We start from the raw sequence: 16954 nt of genomic DNA, 5'->3' as shown, positions 1-16954 counted from the left end.
CCTGATATGGTCTTTCCGTAGCTCCAAACCTACAGAAATTGTGACTTTGACTACTCTGTGAGGCTAAGAAAAGTGTGCAGTTGTATTCAGGAAGGTGGCTTTCTGGGACCTTCTCAATGACACTTAGAGATAGACAATAATTTCTGGTCTTCCTAGTAATGCCCACATCCCTTGAAGGAATTGTTTCGTAGTCAAGCTCATCACACTGACATTTAACTACACTCTTTTCTACAATAGAATCCTAGAAAAAAACAAGGACATCTTACCGTAGTACAGTCTCTGGTTTGCTGTTCTGATTATTTAAAGAGCCATTTTCAAATATCCCTTTCCGCATGCTTGTGTTTTTGCTTGAACACTTTTGCTTCTTCTCATTTTTAGCAAAGATCACATTGCCATTAGACGCACCATGTGCCTTTGGTGATAAGTGTTTGCAAATTTTTGAAGATTCAGCACATAAATCATCATGGGGTAGATTTTCTGTGCTACCAGATGATTCATACTCTGAATTCTTGTTGAAGTGATTTTCTGTACACTCTGTATCAGTCATTCTAGAATCAGTTGCTTGTAAACAGTGACTGGCTGTGACAGCTTGTTTTGTGACTTCCTTCTCTTTCTCTTTGCCTTTATCTTTAAATTCCAGTTCTGGTAAGGCTAAAGTGTATTTCTTCCCTATTGTAATGGCTTTCGTTGGATGCTGGTATTGAGAGGATAGTGGAAGTGCTTTAAATGCTAAAGAAAAAGAGAAAAAAGTTATAATATGAAGGGAACATTGGAAATATACATCAATTTATCAAAGACAGATTCATATAAAAATAAAACAAAGAACTGCTGGTGCTGAAGGTCTGAAACAAAAACAGAAATTGTTGGAATAGCTCAGCAGGTCTGGCAGCATCTGTAGAGAGAAATCAGGGTTGATATTCTGAGTCCAGTTCCTGAAGAAGGATCACTGGACTCTAAACATCAACTCTGTTTCTCTCTCCACAGATGGTGCCAAACCCTCTGAGTTTCTCCAGCAGTTTCTGTTCAAGACAGATTCATATTTTGCATATCCAACCTTCAAAATAAGATAATTTGGGGAGGAATCCATTCCTAAAATGGATATGGACATGTATTTTTCTTTTCAGATGTTAATGGTTTAGTGTATCATATTGAAGACCAAGCTAGTTTATACTGGTCCTCAGAATAATGGTGCAACTCCATTAGCACTGCTGGTTTTGTGGTTACAGTATGGTGTAGAATGATGCCAACAGGATTGGTTCAGTCCCTATACCAGCTGTGGTAGTTCATGAAAGTCTGAATATTTGCATTGCCCCATCCTTGATTCATAATAGTGACCCTCAAACCATATAACCACTTGTCTCTCTAACAGTGATCCTCTAGTCCTCGTGGACCACATACCAATTTTGAATAAAATAAAAATTCTATTTGAAACAACTGAGTAAAGTATAAAGGGTGAGTAGTCTTCTAGTTTGCTGGGCCTACCAGGTCTCTGCTAAGTGGTGTTTTTCTGTCGTAGAATATACTTGATTAATGTGTGCAGGAGGGTTTCCTGACACAATATGTCGACAGGCCAACAAGAGGGGAGGCTATATTGGATTTGGTTCTAGGTAATGAACCAGGCCAGGTGTTAGACTTGGAGGTAGGTGAGCACTTCGGGGACAGTGACCACAACTCGGTGACTTTTACTTTAGTGATGGAGAGGGATAATCGTGCGCCGCAGGGCAAGAGCTATAGCTGGGGGCAGGGAAATTATGATGCAGTGAGGCATGACTTAGGATGTGTGGATTGGAAAAACAGGCTTCAAGAGAAGAACACTAATGAGATGTGGGGATTGTTCAAGGAGCAGCTACTGCGTGTCCTCGATAGGTATGTACCAGTCAGGCATGGTGTAAAGGGCCTTGTGAGGCAGCCGTGGTTTAGTAAGGAATTGGAGTCCCTTGTGAAAGGGAAGAAGGCGGCATATGTAAAGATGAGGCGTGAAGGTTCAGTAGGGGCGATTGAGAGTTATAAGGTAGCCAGGAAGGAGCTAAAGAGGGAGCTAAGAGAAGCGAGAAGGGGACATGAAAAGTCTTTAGCTGGTAGGATTAGGGAAAACCCAAAGGCTTTCTATAGGTATGTCAAGAATAAAAGGATGACTAGGGTAGGTATCGGTCCAGTCAAGGATAGTAGTGGGAAGTTGTGTGTGGAGGCGGAGGAGATTGGAGAGACATTAAATCAGTACTTTTCATCAGTATTCACTCAGGAACAGGACACTGTTGCTGATGTGAATATGGAATCACAAATAATTAGAATGAATGCCCTGGAAATATGCAGGGAAGAGGTTTTGGGAATATTGGAAAGGATGAATATAGATAAGTCTCCTGGGCCTGATGGCATTTACCCCAGGATCCTATGGGAAGCTAGGGAGGAGATAGCAGAGCCATTGGCCTGGATTTTTATGTCGTCATTGTCAACGGGAATAGTACCAGAGGACTGGAGGATAGCGAATGTGGTCCCATTGTTCAAGAAAGGGAGTAGGGATAGCCCTAGTAACTATAGGCCAGTGAGTCTGACTTCAGTGGTGGGCAAAGTCTTAGAGAGAATGGTAAGGGATAAGATTTATGAACATCTGGGTAGGAATAACGTGATCAGGGATAGCCAGCATGGTTTTGTGAAGGGCAGGTCGTGCCTCACAAACCTTATTGAGTTCTTTGAGAAGGTGACTAAGGAAGTGGACGAGGGTAAAGCAGTAGATGTTGTGTATATGGATTTTAGTAAGGCGTTTGATAAGGTTCCCCATGGTAGGCTAATGCTAAAACTTCGGAGGTATGGCATTGAGGATACATTAGAGGTTTGGATTAGGAATTGGCTGGCTGGAAGGAGACAGAGGGTAGTAGTTGATGGATTATGTTCATCTTGGAGCGCAGTTACTAGCGGTGTACCACAAGGATCTGTTTTGGGACCATTGCTTTTTGTTATCTTTATAAATGATCTAGAGGAAGGACTTGAAAGCTGGGTAAGCAAGTTTGCGGATGACACAAAAGTCGGTGGAGTTGTGGATAGTGAGGAAGGAAGTGGTAGGTTACAGCGGGATATAGATAAGCTGCAGAGCTGGGCGGAAATGTGGCAAATGGAATTCAATGTAGCTAAGTGCGAAGTCGTTCACTTTGGTAGGAATAACAAGATGATGGATTACTGGGCTAATGGTAGGCTACTTGGTAGTGTGGATGAGCAGAGGGATCTTGGTGTCCATGTACACAGATCTCTGAAAGTTGCCACCCAGGTAAATAGTGCTGTGAGGAAGGCATATGGTGTACTGGGCTTTATTGGCAGAGGAATTGAGTTCCGGAGTCCTGAGGTCATGTTGCAGTTGTATAAGACTCTGGTGAGGCCTCATCTGGAGTATTGTGTGCAGTTTTGGTCGCCATACTATAGGAAGGATGTGGAAGCTTTAGAACGAGTGCAGAGGAGGTTTACCAGGATGTTGCCTGGAATGGTAGGAAAATCTTATGAGGAAAGGCTGAGGCACTTGGGGCTGTTCTCATTGGAGAAGAGAAGGTTTAGGGGAGATCTGATAGAAGTGTATAAGATGATTAGGGGTTTAGATAGGGTAGATACTAAGAACCTTTTACCGCTAATGGAGTCAGGTGTTACTAGGGGACATAGCTTTAAATTAAGGGGTGGTAGGTATAGGACAGATGTTAGGGGTAGATTCTTCACACAGCGGGTTGTGAGTTCATGGAATGCCCTGCCCGTATCAGTGGTGAACTCTCCTTCTTTATGGTCATTTAAGCGGGCATTGGATAGGCATTTGGAAGTTATTGGGCTAGTATAGGTTAGGTAGGATTCGGTCGGCGCAACATCGAGGGCCGAAGGGCCTGTACTGCGCTGTATCCTTCTATGTTCTATGTTCTATGTTCTATCCCATTAGTGTTGTGGGCAAAGATACATACTTCCTTTTGCTATGTGTGTACCATTTGTTCTATGGCAGTCGATCAGTGAGGTGGAAACTACACAAGTAGAGCAATTTAACAACCATATTTTAGCTATGAATGGTATCATCTTTGCAAGAATCAATGTAAGCAAAACACTCCAACCAATATCTATGAATAGTGGACTATTGCAATTTTTAATGGAATGAGCACCAAATATTCAAAATTCAATATATTGGACTTAGCGATTAAACATACCTTGTAACCACAACATGGACTTGGTCAAGAATATAGGGTAAAAGCATTGATTTATGGAAGAAAAATCTGGCAATGATAAAGTTAGTATCAAATAAAAACAGAAAAAAGGGGAATGGGAATTCTGTTCCATATACCTTCTTCCAAACTCTGGTCCAGTCTTGTTTGCAGTTGTGGTTCTAAAGGTAAGGCCTGCCGTAGAATTTGCATGAAGAATTCATTCTGTTTTTTAACTTCTTTTTGTTTCCTTAGTTTAATTTTGTAGCAAATGTAACTTTTAAATTCAAAACCGAAAGACACCACTGGATACCCTATGCTAAAAGAAGAAAGGAAATAACACTTAATGAAATCAAATTTGTATTTGCATAGCACCTTTGAGAGAAAAAAAACCCTGAAATTTCAGTCAAATAATTTGATCTGAAGTCTAGTTTGTGCAGTAATGAAGGAAAATGTATGAGCCAATTTACTTGCAAAAAGATACCATAAAAAGCAAAGAAATAAATGATCATTTATCTATCTTAGCAAAGTAAAATGAATGTTAGACCTTAGCATCTACAATAATAAAACCTGAAGAAGTATTTTGATATAATCATATAGATGTTAGATGTAAACATTTTCTGATACAGTTAGCTATGCAAATCATGGAATTATGAGGAATGTAAAACATTGATCCAGTCCATTCAGCTCACCCAATCTCTACTGATAATTATGCTCAATTCAAGCCTCCATCTATCCTTCCTAGTCTAATTGCATCAGCATATCACTTACTCTCTTCCCTCATCTGATCATCCAAGCTCTCCTTAAATCCATCTCTAATATTCATCCCAGTCATTCACTGTAGTAGCAAGCTCCACATTCTTGCCACTACCCACGTGAAGCTTTTTTTCACAATTCCTGTTTGCTAAAAAAAAATTGTGCATGTTGAGATTCTGTGGAATTATAAAGGTTTTAAAACTGAGTGTAGTTTTTAAATGAGGTAAATCAGTCTGGATTTTACATTCATTCATTCTATCCCTATTTTGTATAACCTAATGTAACAAAGGTTACAGAAGTTTACAAAATAGTGGAGTAACTTTTGTTGCATCACAACAAACTTCCTTTGAGTAAGATATGAGAAGCTGAAAGATATAAAACTGAGGCTTTATCGATAAATCACAGTGTTAAGCTAGCATCCACAGTATTCATCTAGAGCTAAATTCTTCCAGCTCAAGTGCCTGCAGTGGAAAGGAGTTACTTCAATGTTGCTAGTTTTCCCTAGTGGCTTTGAAGCTACTGAGTAAGTTTCTTGAATACTCCTGAGAAGAGCAGCTACAGACAAATTTTTTTGTGGATCTGGAATCACTTCTAATCCAGACTAGTAACAATTGCATATTTCCTTCCTGATACCGATAGCTCTCCTGTAACACCATAGCTGCATTCCAACAAAACCTCACTTAATACAAAATCGCGTAATAGAAATAAAGGGGCCGAATGGAAAAGGGAAGTTGGGGTAGACCAGCAAAAAATATCCCTCACAATGTATAGCACAGGGAATGAAGGTTTAAATCATATTTATCAATGGAACAAAAGTAAATTTAACACCGTACATTTAAAAAATATTGTTACTGCAGGGACAGAGGGCTGTCATGGTGCATAAGGTAGACTCCCCTATTCCTGTTAACTGAGCTATATCACATATTCTCTCCTTATGCTCAAAATGCTTTATAATATCTCCATTCTCTTCCGGAGTTACAGCACTTTGCACAGGAAGCTGCTCAATGTACCTCTCTCAGAAAGCTGTTCTCTATTCAGAACCCATTACCAATTAAAAGTCTGTCTAACTCCTCCTTAAATTTACTCACTAGCCCAGCATCCACCACACTTTGGGGTAGCGGATTCTAGAATCACAACCCCTTAGGAGAAATAGTTTCTCCTCAACTCTGTTTTAAATTTACTACCCCTTATTCTAAGATGAGACCTAGAAGTGAGAGCCAAACTTTCACCTCAATTTGCACTATTCATTTTGGACTTCACTAATATTACATACCTGTGGAAACCTTCATAGGCTGTTACTTATTTAGCCAAATAAAAATCAACTGCCAGTTATTCAGCCAACATTGATTTTAAAATTCTGACACTTGTTTCCAAGTTTGGCTTTGCCTCTCCATGTCTCTATAATTTCCTCCAATCCCACATTCCTGTGAGTTACACATAATCCTCTAATCTGGTTTTCAGCACATTCCTTTTAGCTGCTTCAGTACTAGTGGCTAAATGTTCAGCTGTCCAATCCCTTAGTTTTGGAATTCCCACTGTGCATTTCTTCACTTTTTTATCACACTTTCTGTAAGATGCACCTTTAAATGCAACCTCTTCGAAGAAGCTGTGGTCTTCTGCCCTAATATCTTCTTATGTGGCTACAATAGTCCTGAGGACTACTGAAAAGGTTTTATTATATTACAGCCACTTTTTAAATGCAAGTTTTTATTTCTGAATGTGATAATCAGGCAGATTGTTATGGTACATTTTAGGTACAAAATGAATATGAATCTGAAATCTCAATACAGCAATCCAAAGGGAAGCAGGCAATAAGAGATAGCAAGATGTAATACAATCATCTTTAAGTGGCTCACTTCATGTCTCATCTGATCCAGCTGGTGACTTTGTGTAACTCTGCTTGTAGCAGAATTAGTAGCAGTGCTAAAACAGATCTGTTTTTCAAGGCAAACATTAGGTTCAATTTAGTTTAAATTTTAAATGCACTTAAATATTTTTAATTGACAGAGCTAACATTAAGCAGAATATGTAAGGGGAAGGTAAGTAGCAGAAATTATCATTAATTACTTTGCAAGGGTTGCAGCAACTAATTTAGTTCTGAGTCAATTCATTCTTTTTAAAATATTCCCAATTATAGACCTCATCTATGGAGTTCATGTAATTTTCTGTGTTAAACAGTAAACCTGGTACAATATAGAAAATGCTTTTTCTTAAAGGAAGTTCTGCTTCTATTGAAATTTCAGGCAGATGGAGAACTGAGACACCTACTGAAAGGGTTTGTATCTTTTCTCATTTTCCTACCCTTGATGCTTCTGAGATGTTTCATCTTATCAACTCCTCAGTTACTTGAGAAAGAGTATTGCACCTTATTCTCAAGTGGTAGAACAAGAAACATGTAGTCAATGCTGTTAAGCTTTGATGTTGCCTCATTTCATTTAATACAGCAAATGAAGAAGGTAGTGAGGTGATTGACTCAAAATTGGGAGGGTTGAAGAATTAATTGATGCAGGGAAGTGGCTGAGAAACTTTATCACCACTGAAATGGTATTTAGATTAGATTAGATTACTTACAGTGTGGAAACAGGCTCTTTGGCCCAACAAGTCCACACTGCGCTGAAGTGCAACCCACCCATACCCCTACATTTACCCCTTACCTAACACTACGGGCAATTTAGCATGGCCAATTCACCTGACCCGCACATCTTTGGACTGTGGGAGGAAACCGGAGCACCCGGAGGAAACCCACGTAGACACGGGGAGAAAGTGCAAACTCCACACAGTCAGTCGCCTGAGTCAGGAATTGAATCCGGGTCTCAGGCGCTGTGAGGTAGCAGTGCTAACCACTGTGCCACCGTGCCGCCCACAAAATGGCTATTGAAAATAGAGGGGTGTCAGAGAACTAGTAGACTGCTAATGCAACTCCTGTATAAAAAGTGAAATAGGGTATTCCCATAGAACATTGGGCGGAATCTTCTGTTGTCCCTGTTGGTGAGCTTAGGGGTGGGAAGGATGTGAAATCAGGAAGACTGACAGCACCATCCTGCCTACATGAGGATTACATTCTGGACAGGAAGGCCCATATTTGATTTCCTGCTCTGGCAATAATTAATGACCACTTGAAAGTTTCTTCCATTGCAGCTGGTATTAACTCAATTGCAGGTGGGCATATCATCACGTAGCACGCATTGTAGCTACAATTACTTGGCCAGCTTGTCAACTCTGGGATGTTGGAGTAATGAAGGTGTTCAGTGCCTGATTGAGAGAATGGACATTAGGAAGATAGAAGTGTTGCTGAGAGCCACCACCTCTCTTTGCAGCTGAACCCCCTGCACCCATGCACAGACAAGCCACTACAACACCCCTCCTCACCCTTTCCAAATCTAAACATTACTTACCTGTGGTCTGAGTCACACAGTCATCCTAGGACTCCACTGCCTGTCTTTTTGGCAGCACCCACAGGTTCAGCAGTAGCACTGCTCAATACAACAGCTGACAAGCTCTGATTGGTTGATAACATTTTATAGCCAAGATTTTTGCCTCTTGGTTTGTTGATTCCATAGGAAGACTTGCTGATGGCCTCCTCACTACCCGTAGAGGATGCTTCTACACTGTACCACCCCATTGGACAAACTTCCATGTTTCTGTTGAAGAAAGGCAGTGCCAAAGCCCCCTTCTCAGCCATCTCTTGTCACAGGCTTTAATTACTATTGGTATTTAAAATATTAAAATATTTGCTTTTTTCTTGCTCAGTCTAATCATACTTTCCATCTTTATTTTCCTTACTAGATGAGATCTGGCATTGAATTCGCCCACTCTTGCTCCTTCGGCCTTGTGTTATTAATTTCATAATGCTTCAATCTGATTGATTAAAATGATACATGTTTCTTGCTTTTGCACTCAGAGCCAGATCGCCTGACTTTCTTGCTGCAAACCTTCAAGCTCTCACTTTCAACACTTCGGCATGCAAAAGCAAGGTGTGAGGATAATGTTTATTAACAGTCGAGAATATTAGACGTCTTGCTATTGAAAATCGCTCATTTAGTTGATGACACTATTTCTATTATTTTCATAGCATGATGAATTATGAGCTACAAACATGGTTTCCATTTGCATGCCAACTACAAATGCACAGATTGCAGTGCCTCAAGGAAAGATCAATTGCATTTAAATCCACCATCTGAATAATAAAGAAAAGATTAGAACAAACTTTTTTTTAAACTGCTACCTAAAGGACCAGGTAGCATAAATGTTATTAACATTTTATGTTAATAAAATATTCCAGGTAATGAAGGGAGCCACATAATCACTATAAAAACACACACTAAGTAATAGAAACATAATGCAGGAGGAACCACATCACTGGTATACTTTATTTCCGGCATATATCACATAAATAGTAATGCAACTTTGCCTTAAATAAAATTTGCCAGCAGAAAGCCTTGTCACACACACCCTCAACTGACTACTCAGACATCATAGTATATCATGTGGTTGAGGAGAAGTTGACTCAAAATTAAATCAGCTGTTGATATTTTGTATGGCTGTTGATTGAACAACAAGAGTATTTACATTAAGGTAAATAAATTATTTAAAAAATAATAATTTGACAGAACAATACAGTAAACCTCACAGAATTTGAGGTATATAATTTCGCCGATTTGTCAAGCATGCTGGTTCATAAGGTGGCAGTCAAAACAAAGTTTGCTATAAATTATTACGGTTGGATTCACAATTCAAGAATAATACTTTGGTACTGGAGTCTATGTTCTTTTAAATTGCTATACTGTAACAGGTGATCAGATTTGAGTTCTATTTTGCTTAATTTGAAAATAAAAATAATAATCACAGATTTTTGGGTAGTTAGTACAGGGTAGTTACTATTCAGTTGCGTGAAATTTGATCAACCTGTACTTCTGAGTGTTGGATTTAAATCTAAAGATTTTTTTTCAGTTTGCTCAATTTTCTTTTTATCGACAACATAATGGATTGTTTACAGCGATCTCTACTTTTCAAATTCTTGTTTCAGAACCAACATATAAGTTACATCAGGTTTTTCAGTGAATAGCTATTTGGGATTTTTGCTTGCAAGATGTAAATACTGACAATGATCAACTAACACAGGTTACAGAAAGAATTGTGTATCACCTGCCACTCAAAGAAGTGGATGTGGTTTCATAACAGAACATAGAACAGTACAGCACAGTACAGGCCCTTCAGCCCTTGATGTTTTGCCGCCACTTTATCCTACTCCAAGATCAAACTAACCCAAATACTTGTCATGAGTGAAGCAAGGACAATCACTGTTGATCTCAAACAAAGCCATGCTGATATCTTTTCTCTGTTATTTATGAAATCTCTTGGTGTTCAATTTATTGTAGCAACAATTAAATGGGAATTCCAGTCTGAGCTACAGTGATGACATTAAGTTGTTCAAACAGTAAAATACATTTCAGAATTCTCACAGACAGCCAACCACGAAATGAAACACACTGATAATCAAATCACATTTTACCAATTTTAGAGAGCATAAAATAAGAATTTGGACATAGAAAAGATAGTAGATAAAGTATCTGATAAAAGTGTGGACAAACGTTTTATAAAAAGCAAAAATCTAGTAAGCAATTTTAAAATGGGGAAATTTATAACAATCCACAGATTAAAAATTATATTTGAGGGCCATGTTAGTTGATCAATAGTGGTTATGACTCAGATTGTAATTAAAAATCTATCTCGTTGAACATTTTTAAACAGGATTTCTAATAACAATGTAAGAATGGAAAAATGGAAATTCTCACCAGATCAAATGATTCTGTGGATTGTTATTCAGGAGAGAGAAGCAACAAATGACAGACCACAACTTCAGATCTTCTCCATTAAGTTCTGCTTGCACTGAATCTTTAAATTGTAGTCATAAAATCCCTAAAGTACAGACAGAGGACATTAGGCCCATCAAGTCTGTACTAACCCTCTGAAAAGCATCCTACTACCCCACATTTACCAGAGTTAACCAACCTAGCCTGAACATATCTAAACATTGCAGGGCAATTTAGCTTGGCCAATCCACCTAATCTGCACATCTTTGGACTGTGTGAGACAACTGACACAAATATGCAAACTCCACACAGTCCCCCAAGGGTGGAATCCAACACAGGTCCCTGATACTGTGAGGCAGTAGTGCTAACCATTGTGCCACCAAAGAGTCAGAGCAGTAACAACTCATTCAGTTCACCATCAAAATTCCCACAAATTCCAAGTCTACATTGTCAAAGGAGAGCTGAACTGTTGTATAGACTCCAGTGTCTGATATCTGATAAATCCATGGAGAAATCATAAGTCTTTTATGATGCAATGTCCCTACCGCTGAGCCAGGTAAACCTGGGTTCAAGCTCCATCCGCTCCAGATGTGTATTACAGCATGTCTGAACAAGTTGATTAAAAATATCTATAACTTTTCAATTCTTTGGTGAACAAGAACACCAAATGCAATTGGATTAAATCAGTAGGAATAATAATAAAATTATTAACATGAAGTTTATCTTTTGAAGTTCTGACTGTCTCTTACATTCCAAAGTCTAGATATAATGACTTACCAGTGTGCTGCAAATGGGCGACAAAGATCTACATTGAAATTTCTTAAATCCTTAAATCTGATTGTTGCTTCTATATAAATAAATAGTATCCAAAGAGACAAAGTAGATAAGCAACCACCTCTATCTGCAGGGCAAAAAAGAAAGGCATGCGTTAGAAATTACATAATTGATAAACAGATCTGATCAAATACAGTTTACAGATATAATTCCCAAATGGCAGGTTAATTTGGAGCTTGCAGTGTACTTCATTTTAATGTGTTGCAACATAATCTGTGGCACAATCTGTGCTAGGAGAGAGAGTTGTTGTGTTGTGAGAGTAGAAGCCTGTTAGAGTGGGAATATTGCTATGTTCACAGTGGTCATTGCTGCTTCAGTGTTTGGGAGCACAAAATTTCACCTCCTAACCCCACATTGGGAAGTCATGTCTTACATGGCACAAGTGAGGGGCATAGTGGAATATTCTTCATTTGCCTTGATGTATGCGACATCAAAAGCACCTATTACCATCCCAAGACAAAGCATCCCAATTGAATGCAACCCATTCCACCACTGCCAACATTTACTTTCTCCATCACTGATAGACAGTGGGAGCAGTGAGAACCTTCTGCAATATGAACTACAACAATTCATCCTTCGGTATCATCTTCCAAATCATTGAAGTATACTATCCGAACGACATGGGTAGCAGTTCCAGACAAACCATCTCCAGTAAGTTCTGCTCCAAGCCACATGCATCCTGACTTTGAACTAAATCACTGTTTATTCACTGTCACTAAGTTAAAATCCTCAAACATCTTTCTAACAACATTGGGGATATCCCTACAACCCAGGGCTGCAGCGGTTCGAGAAGGCAGCTGACTGCTGCATTCTCAAGGGCAATTAGAAATCACCAATGTGTGCTGGCCCAGCCAGTAATGCTCACATCCCTTAATTTGGACTTCAAAAAGGTGAGATATAAGATAGCAGATAGTATGGAAAGGTAAATTTGAAAATCGCTTTAAACTACTTTGCACTATAAATATCTCCTATACCAATCTAATACTAAGCATATATAACTAAGACTTCTGTATTCAGATATATCCTATCCAGCTTAATTGCGTAGCTTTAATGACTAACTAATTCTTCCATTTCAAAAATAGTCAAATCTCTGTAAAGTCACTGTAAGACAAAGCAACCCCCATTTTGGCGCTCATGCAGAACTTCTACTCTGATTCAAAAAGACAATATGGTCTTACAGGGTCTCAGGCCTTCAGTGTTGAGATTATTTCAACCAGATGTAGGTCAATAATGAAGTTTTAAAATTCTTCTTCAATTTCTTCCACTTGTTTCAGTTAATTCTGGCATCAATTTTATTACTTCTTTTATCTGTTTTTAGGGTAAGGGTATTACTGACAAGGCCAGCAGTCATTGCCCCAAATGTCTTTGTTGGAAACTGAGGCATGAAGCAGTGTTTTTTTGTACACAATATCATTTATTTCAATGATCGCCTAGTAGCATGTTTTTTGGGTTGGCAAGTCTGGAACCAAGGCTCAGAACCTTATATATGAATCAGACCATTTAGGACCAAGACAAGGAAAAATTTCCTCCCATAAAGAGTAGTGAACCTGTGGAATTCTCTACTACAGGAATTAGGTATTTTGGGAAAAGAAAATGGGAATATCGCATTGAAATAGAGGCATTGAGATATTAAATGACAGAGCAGGATTAAAGGGCTGAATGGCCTACTCCTGCTCCTAGGTTCTCTGTTTCTATGTTTCTAAGTCTGGCTGTGATGGAAAAGCTATCAACTCGATGATTGTGATTAAACAGACAAAATGGATGTTACCCTAGAAATGCTGGAATATCCATTTCAATGACCAAAACTGTAGAAATTCAGACACTGTAAGTTTAGTTTTCTGCTTTAGAAATATCTTCCGAGGAACAGAGTATTATATTTTTAAGAAATGGAAGTTAAATGCCTCAGTAGCTGCCCTTGTAAATATATTATCTTGTGTGGAAAATTGCCTACACACAGACCAGCAATGTGTCATGTTCAGTGTCTGCCCCATGTTGATACAGTCAATCTCTAGTAGGGATGGCAATAATGACACTAAAATTCATCTCAATGCCCCAGGCCATCAGCCAAATTCCGATATTTATTGCTATCTAATATAAAATATCTATGTGAAGCTGGATTTGCTACTCTTGTCATTCTGGTAATATAGGTCATTGATTTGGAAGGTGCTAATGAAGGCGCCTTAATGGGTTGTCGCAGTTCAAATATAGATATGCTGCTTCTCAAACCTGATAGTCTGTCACTACTCACTGTTTAGACTACTCTTAAGAAGATTGTCAAACAAAGAAGGATAACAAAGGATAACTGCTCCCAGGTATTTTGTGTGCTGGCATGAATCAGTGCACTCAAGAGAAAAGGAAAAATTTGATGAAAAAGAAACAAATTAAAATCCATGTAAATAAATAGATTTTTATCTCATTCAAGAATGAGCATGCGCATGACACTTTAAATTTAATCCAACAAGAAAAAACAAAATCTGTATCACCCTCAAGCTAGTACCAGACTTGGTGCCGCCACTAAATTATTTTAATGCACTTATATCTTGACAGATTACAGATAAAATTAAGCTAAACATTAGTTTTTCAAGACACTTTAATGGAGTCCTCTTTCCTACTTAAAATCTAAATTATATAATATTCCCAAGAGACCCTATAACAAACCTAACCACCATACATTGCAGTAACCTAACCATTTTAATGAGATTTTCCTTTTAGTGTAATATAAGCAACTTTAAGATATGCATCAGGGTGAGGCCAAAATCAAAGCCAAAAAGGGGAAAGCATTCCTTTGGCTAAATGTGGCTTCATACATTTCTTTCGAGAGAAAGGTTGTTGTAAGTCCGCTCAAAAGGATCCATAGAGCATTTTAAATTCTTACAAAATTGAATAAGCTTGCGTGACAAGTATTAAGCCTTTAAAGGGCTGCTTATTTTGGATTCAAATCAACAAATAAACACATGGCAAATACATAAGATTAAAATAACTGGTCCACACAAATGAATTTACAACAGACTTTGGAACATTTACATTTATGTGATTGAATCTGTGGTTTAAAAACTAGCATTGTAGTTTTGAGATCCTAATAAAATGAGAAACCAGCCCTCTCATTTGCTAAGAAACTAAGATTGACACTAAAATTGGAAACCAAAACTTCTGGTTGAAACAATAAAGAAAGAAATAGAGTCAACACAGCTCAGTGGGTACTGCAGTACAAACAAATTGAAATAAGAGGCTAGACTCAGAAGCTGTGAATCAGCAAAAACACAGCGTCAGCAGTTGTCTCACTTGGAGGTAACATTGCATTCCACATAAAATTGAGGAGGTTCTGCAGCACCTGTGTACTATTGTTGGTGAAGATCGGGCCAGTGGACCTTGGGTTAGTTGTGCATTGCTGTATTCTATAAAAAGAGGAACTGAAATTCTTCCTGAGGAGAACTTGAAGGACCTTTTGACTGAGTTTAATGATCTATACGTTCAATAGATTGCTGGTCTGTCTTACTCGTACCTGCAAATTAATATGTAATTTATAGGTTACTATCGACCACAATTTGCTTAATTCTCATTTGATTTGTTTTGATTTAGGTTTTTAGAATATAGACAGTTATTTATTATACAGTGTTTGTTTTGCTTGACTTTTGTAAAAAAGAGTTGTTTTGTTTTAAAATATGGAATCTAGTGGCTTCATTCTTTCAGAAAATTAGATAAGACCATAAGATATTGGAGCAGAACTGAGCCATTCGGCCCATTGAGTCTGCTCTGCCATTTCATCATGGCTGATACATTTCTCAACTCCATTCTCCTGCTTTCTCCTTGTAACCTTTGTTCCCCTTACCAATCAAGAACCTATCCTTCTTTGTGAATCAATGACTTGGCCTCCACAGCTCTCTGTGGCAATGAGTTCTACCAATTAACTACCCTCTGGCTGAAAAAATTCATCCTCATTTCAGTTCTAAAAGGTCATCCCTTCACTCCAAGGCTGTGCCCTCGGGTCCTAGTTATTCCAACCTTCTCCTTTCATTATTCTTCAAGTTTCAATCAGATCCCTCCTTATCTTTTTAAACTCCATCAAGTACAGACCCAGAGTCATCAAAAGCACCTTTTATGAGAATCCTTTTATCTCCAGCATCATTCTTGTAAACTTCATCTGCATCCACTCAAACACCAGCCCATCCTTCCATAGATATGGGGCCCAACACTGCTCACAATATTCCAAATGTGGTCTGACCAGAGCCTTATTCAGCTTTAGCAGTACATCTCTGTTCTTTTATTCTTGTGCCTTTTGAAATGAATGCTAACATTGCATTTGACTTCCAACTACCAATTGATCCTGGATGTTAACTTTAATACAGTCCAGAACTAGGACTTCCAAGTCCCTTTCCATTTCAGTTTACTGAAGCCTTTCCCCTTTTAGAAAATGGTCTACACCTCTTTTTTTTCCTGTCCGACTGCATAACCTCACACTTTCCCATATTGTATTCATCTGTCACTCCTTTGTCCATTCACCAGCATGTTCAAGTCCTTCTGCAGCTTTCCCACTTCATCAACACTACCTGCCCTGCCACCAATCTCAACGTCATCTGCAAACTTAGCAACAATGCCCTCAGTTCCTCTGTTGAGACCATTAATGTATAATGAGAAGTCCCTCCGGAGCTCCGCTTGTCACCAGCTGTCATCCTGAAAAAGGCACTTTATTCCCACTCTCTGCCTTCTGCCAGTCAGTTAATCCTTATCCATGCCAGTACCTTGCCCCTAACATTATGGGCTCTTACCTTATTTAGCAAACTCCTGCGTGGAAACTTGTCAAAGGCCTTTTGGAAATCCAAATTGATCATGTCCACTGGCCTGCTTTTGTCTAACTGACTTGTTAACTCCTTAAAGAACACCAACGGATGTGTTGGACATCACCTCCCCTTGATGAAGTCATGCTGACTCAGCCCTATTTTACCATGATCTTCTAAGTAGCTCCAATCTCATAATTAATAGTAGACCCTAAAATCTGACCAATGACCATGGTCAGACTAACCGATCTAGAGCTTCCTGTCTTCTGCTGCCCTCCTTTCTTAAAAAAGGTTTTACGTTAATCATTTTACAGTCTTATTTGTCCCTCTCTGACTCTGGTGATTCCTAAAGGATCACGACCAATGCCTCTGCTATTTTCTCAGTATCTCCTTCAAAATTTTGGGGTGTAGTTTTTCTGGTCCACGTAATTTATCTGCCTTCAGACCTTTCAGCTTCCTCAGCACCTTCCCCTTATTGATGGTCTCTACACTCACATCCTTCACCTGATTCTCTTGAAGTTCTGGTATACCGCTGGTGTCTTACACTGTAAAAACAAAGTTCCTTCACCATTTCTTTGTTCTCCATTATTAATTCACAAGCCTCATTTTCCAG

General features: G+C 38.8%; 1 protein-coding gene across 1 annotated transcript in view; it reads right to left on the bottom strand.

Annotated features, from left to right (window-relative positions):
* Window positions 1-16954, bottom strand: part of LOC132806651 (macoilin-like) — a 128732-nt gene that overhangs the window by 28395 nt on the left and 83383 nt on the right. Inside the window, exons 4-6 of the mRNA XM_060821261.1 lie at window positions 11510-11633; window positions 4304-4482; window positions 267-729 (exon numbers count right to left, since the gene is read on the bottom strand). Coding sequence (XP_060677244.1) covers window positions 267-729; window positions 4304-4482; window positions 11510-11633 — 766 coding nt within the window. The remainder of the gene's footprint in view (window positions 1-266; window positions 730-4303; window positions 4483-11509; window positions 11634-16954) is intronic.

Source organism: Hemiscyllium ocellatum, chromosome 3 (genome assembly GCF_020745735.1).
Source record: "Hemiscyllium ocellatum isolate sHemOce1 chromosome 3, sHemOce1.pat.X.cur, whole genome shotgun sequence".
NCBI lineage: Eukaryota > Metazoa > Chordata > Chondrichthyes > Orectolobiformes > Hemiscylliidae > Hemiscyllium > Hemiscyllium ocellatum.
The sequence above is the reverse complement of the archived record's forward strand: the minus strand, read 5'-3'. Positions and strand labels throughout refer to the sequence as shown.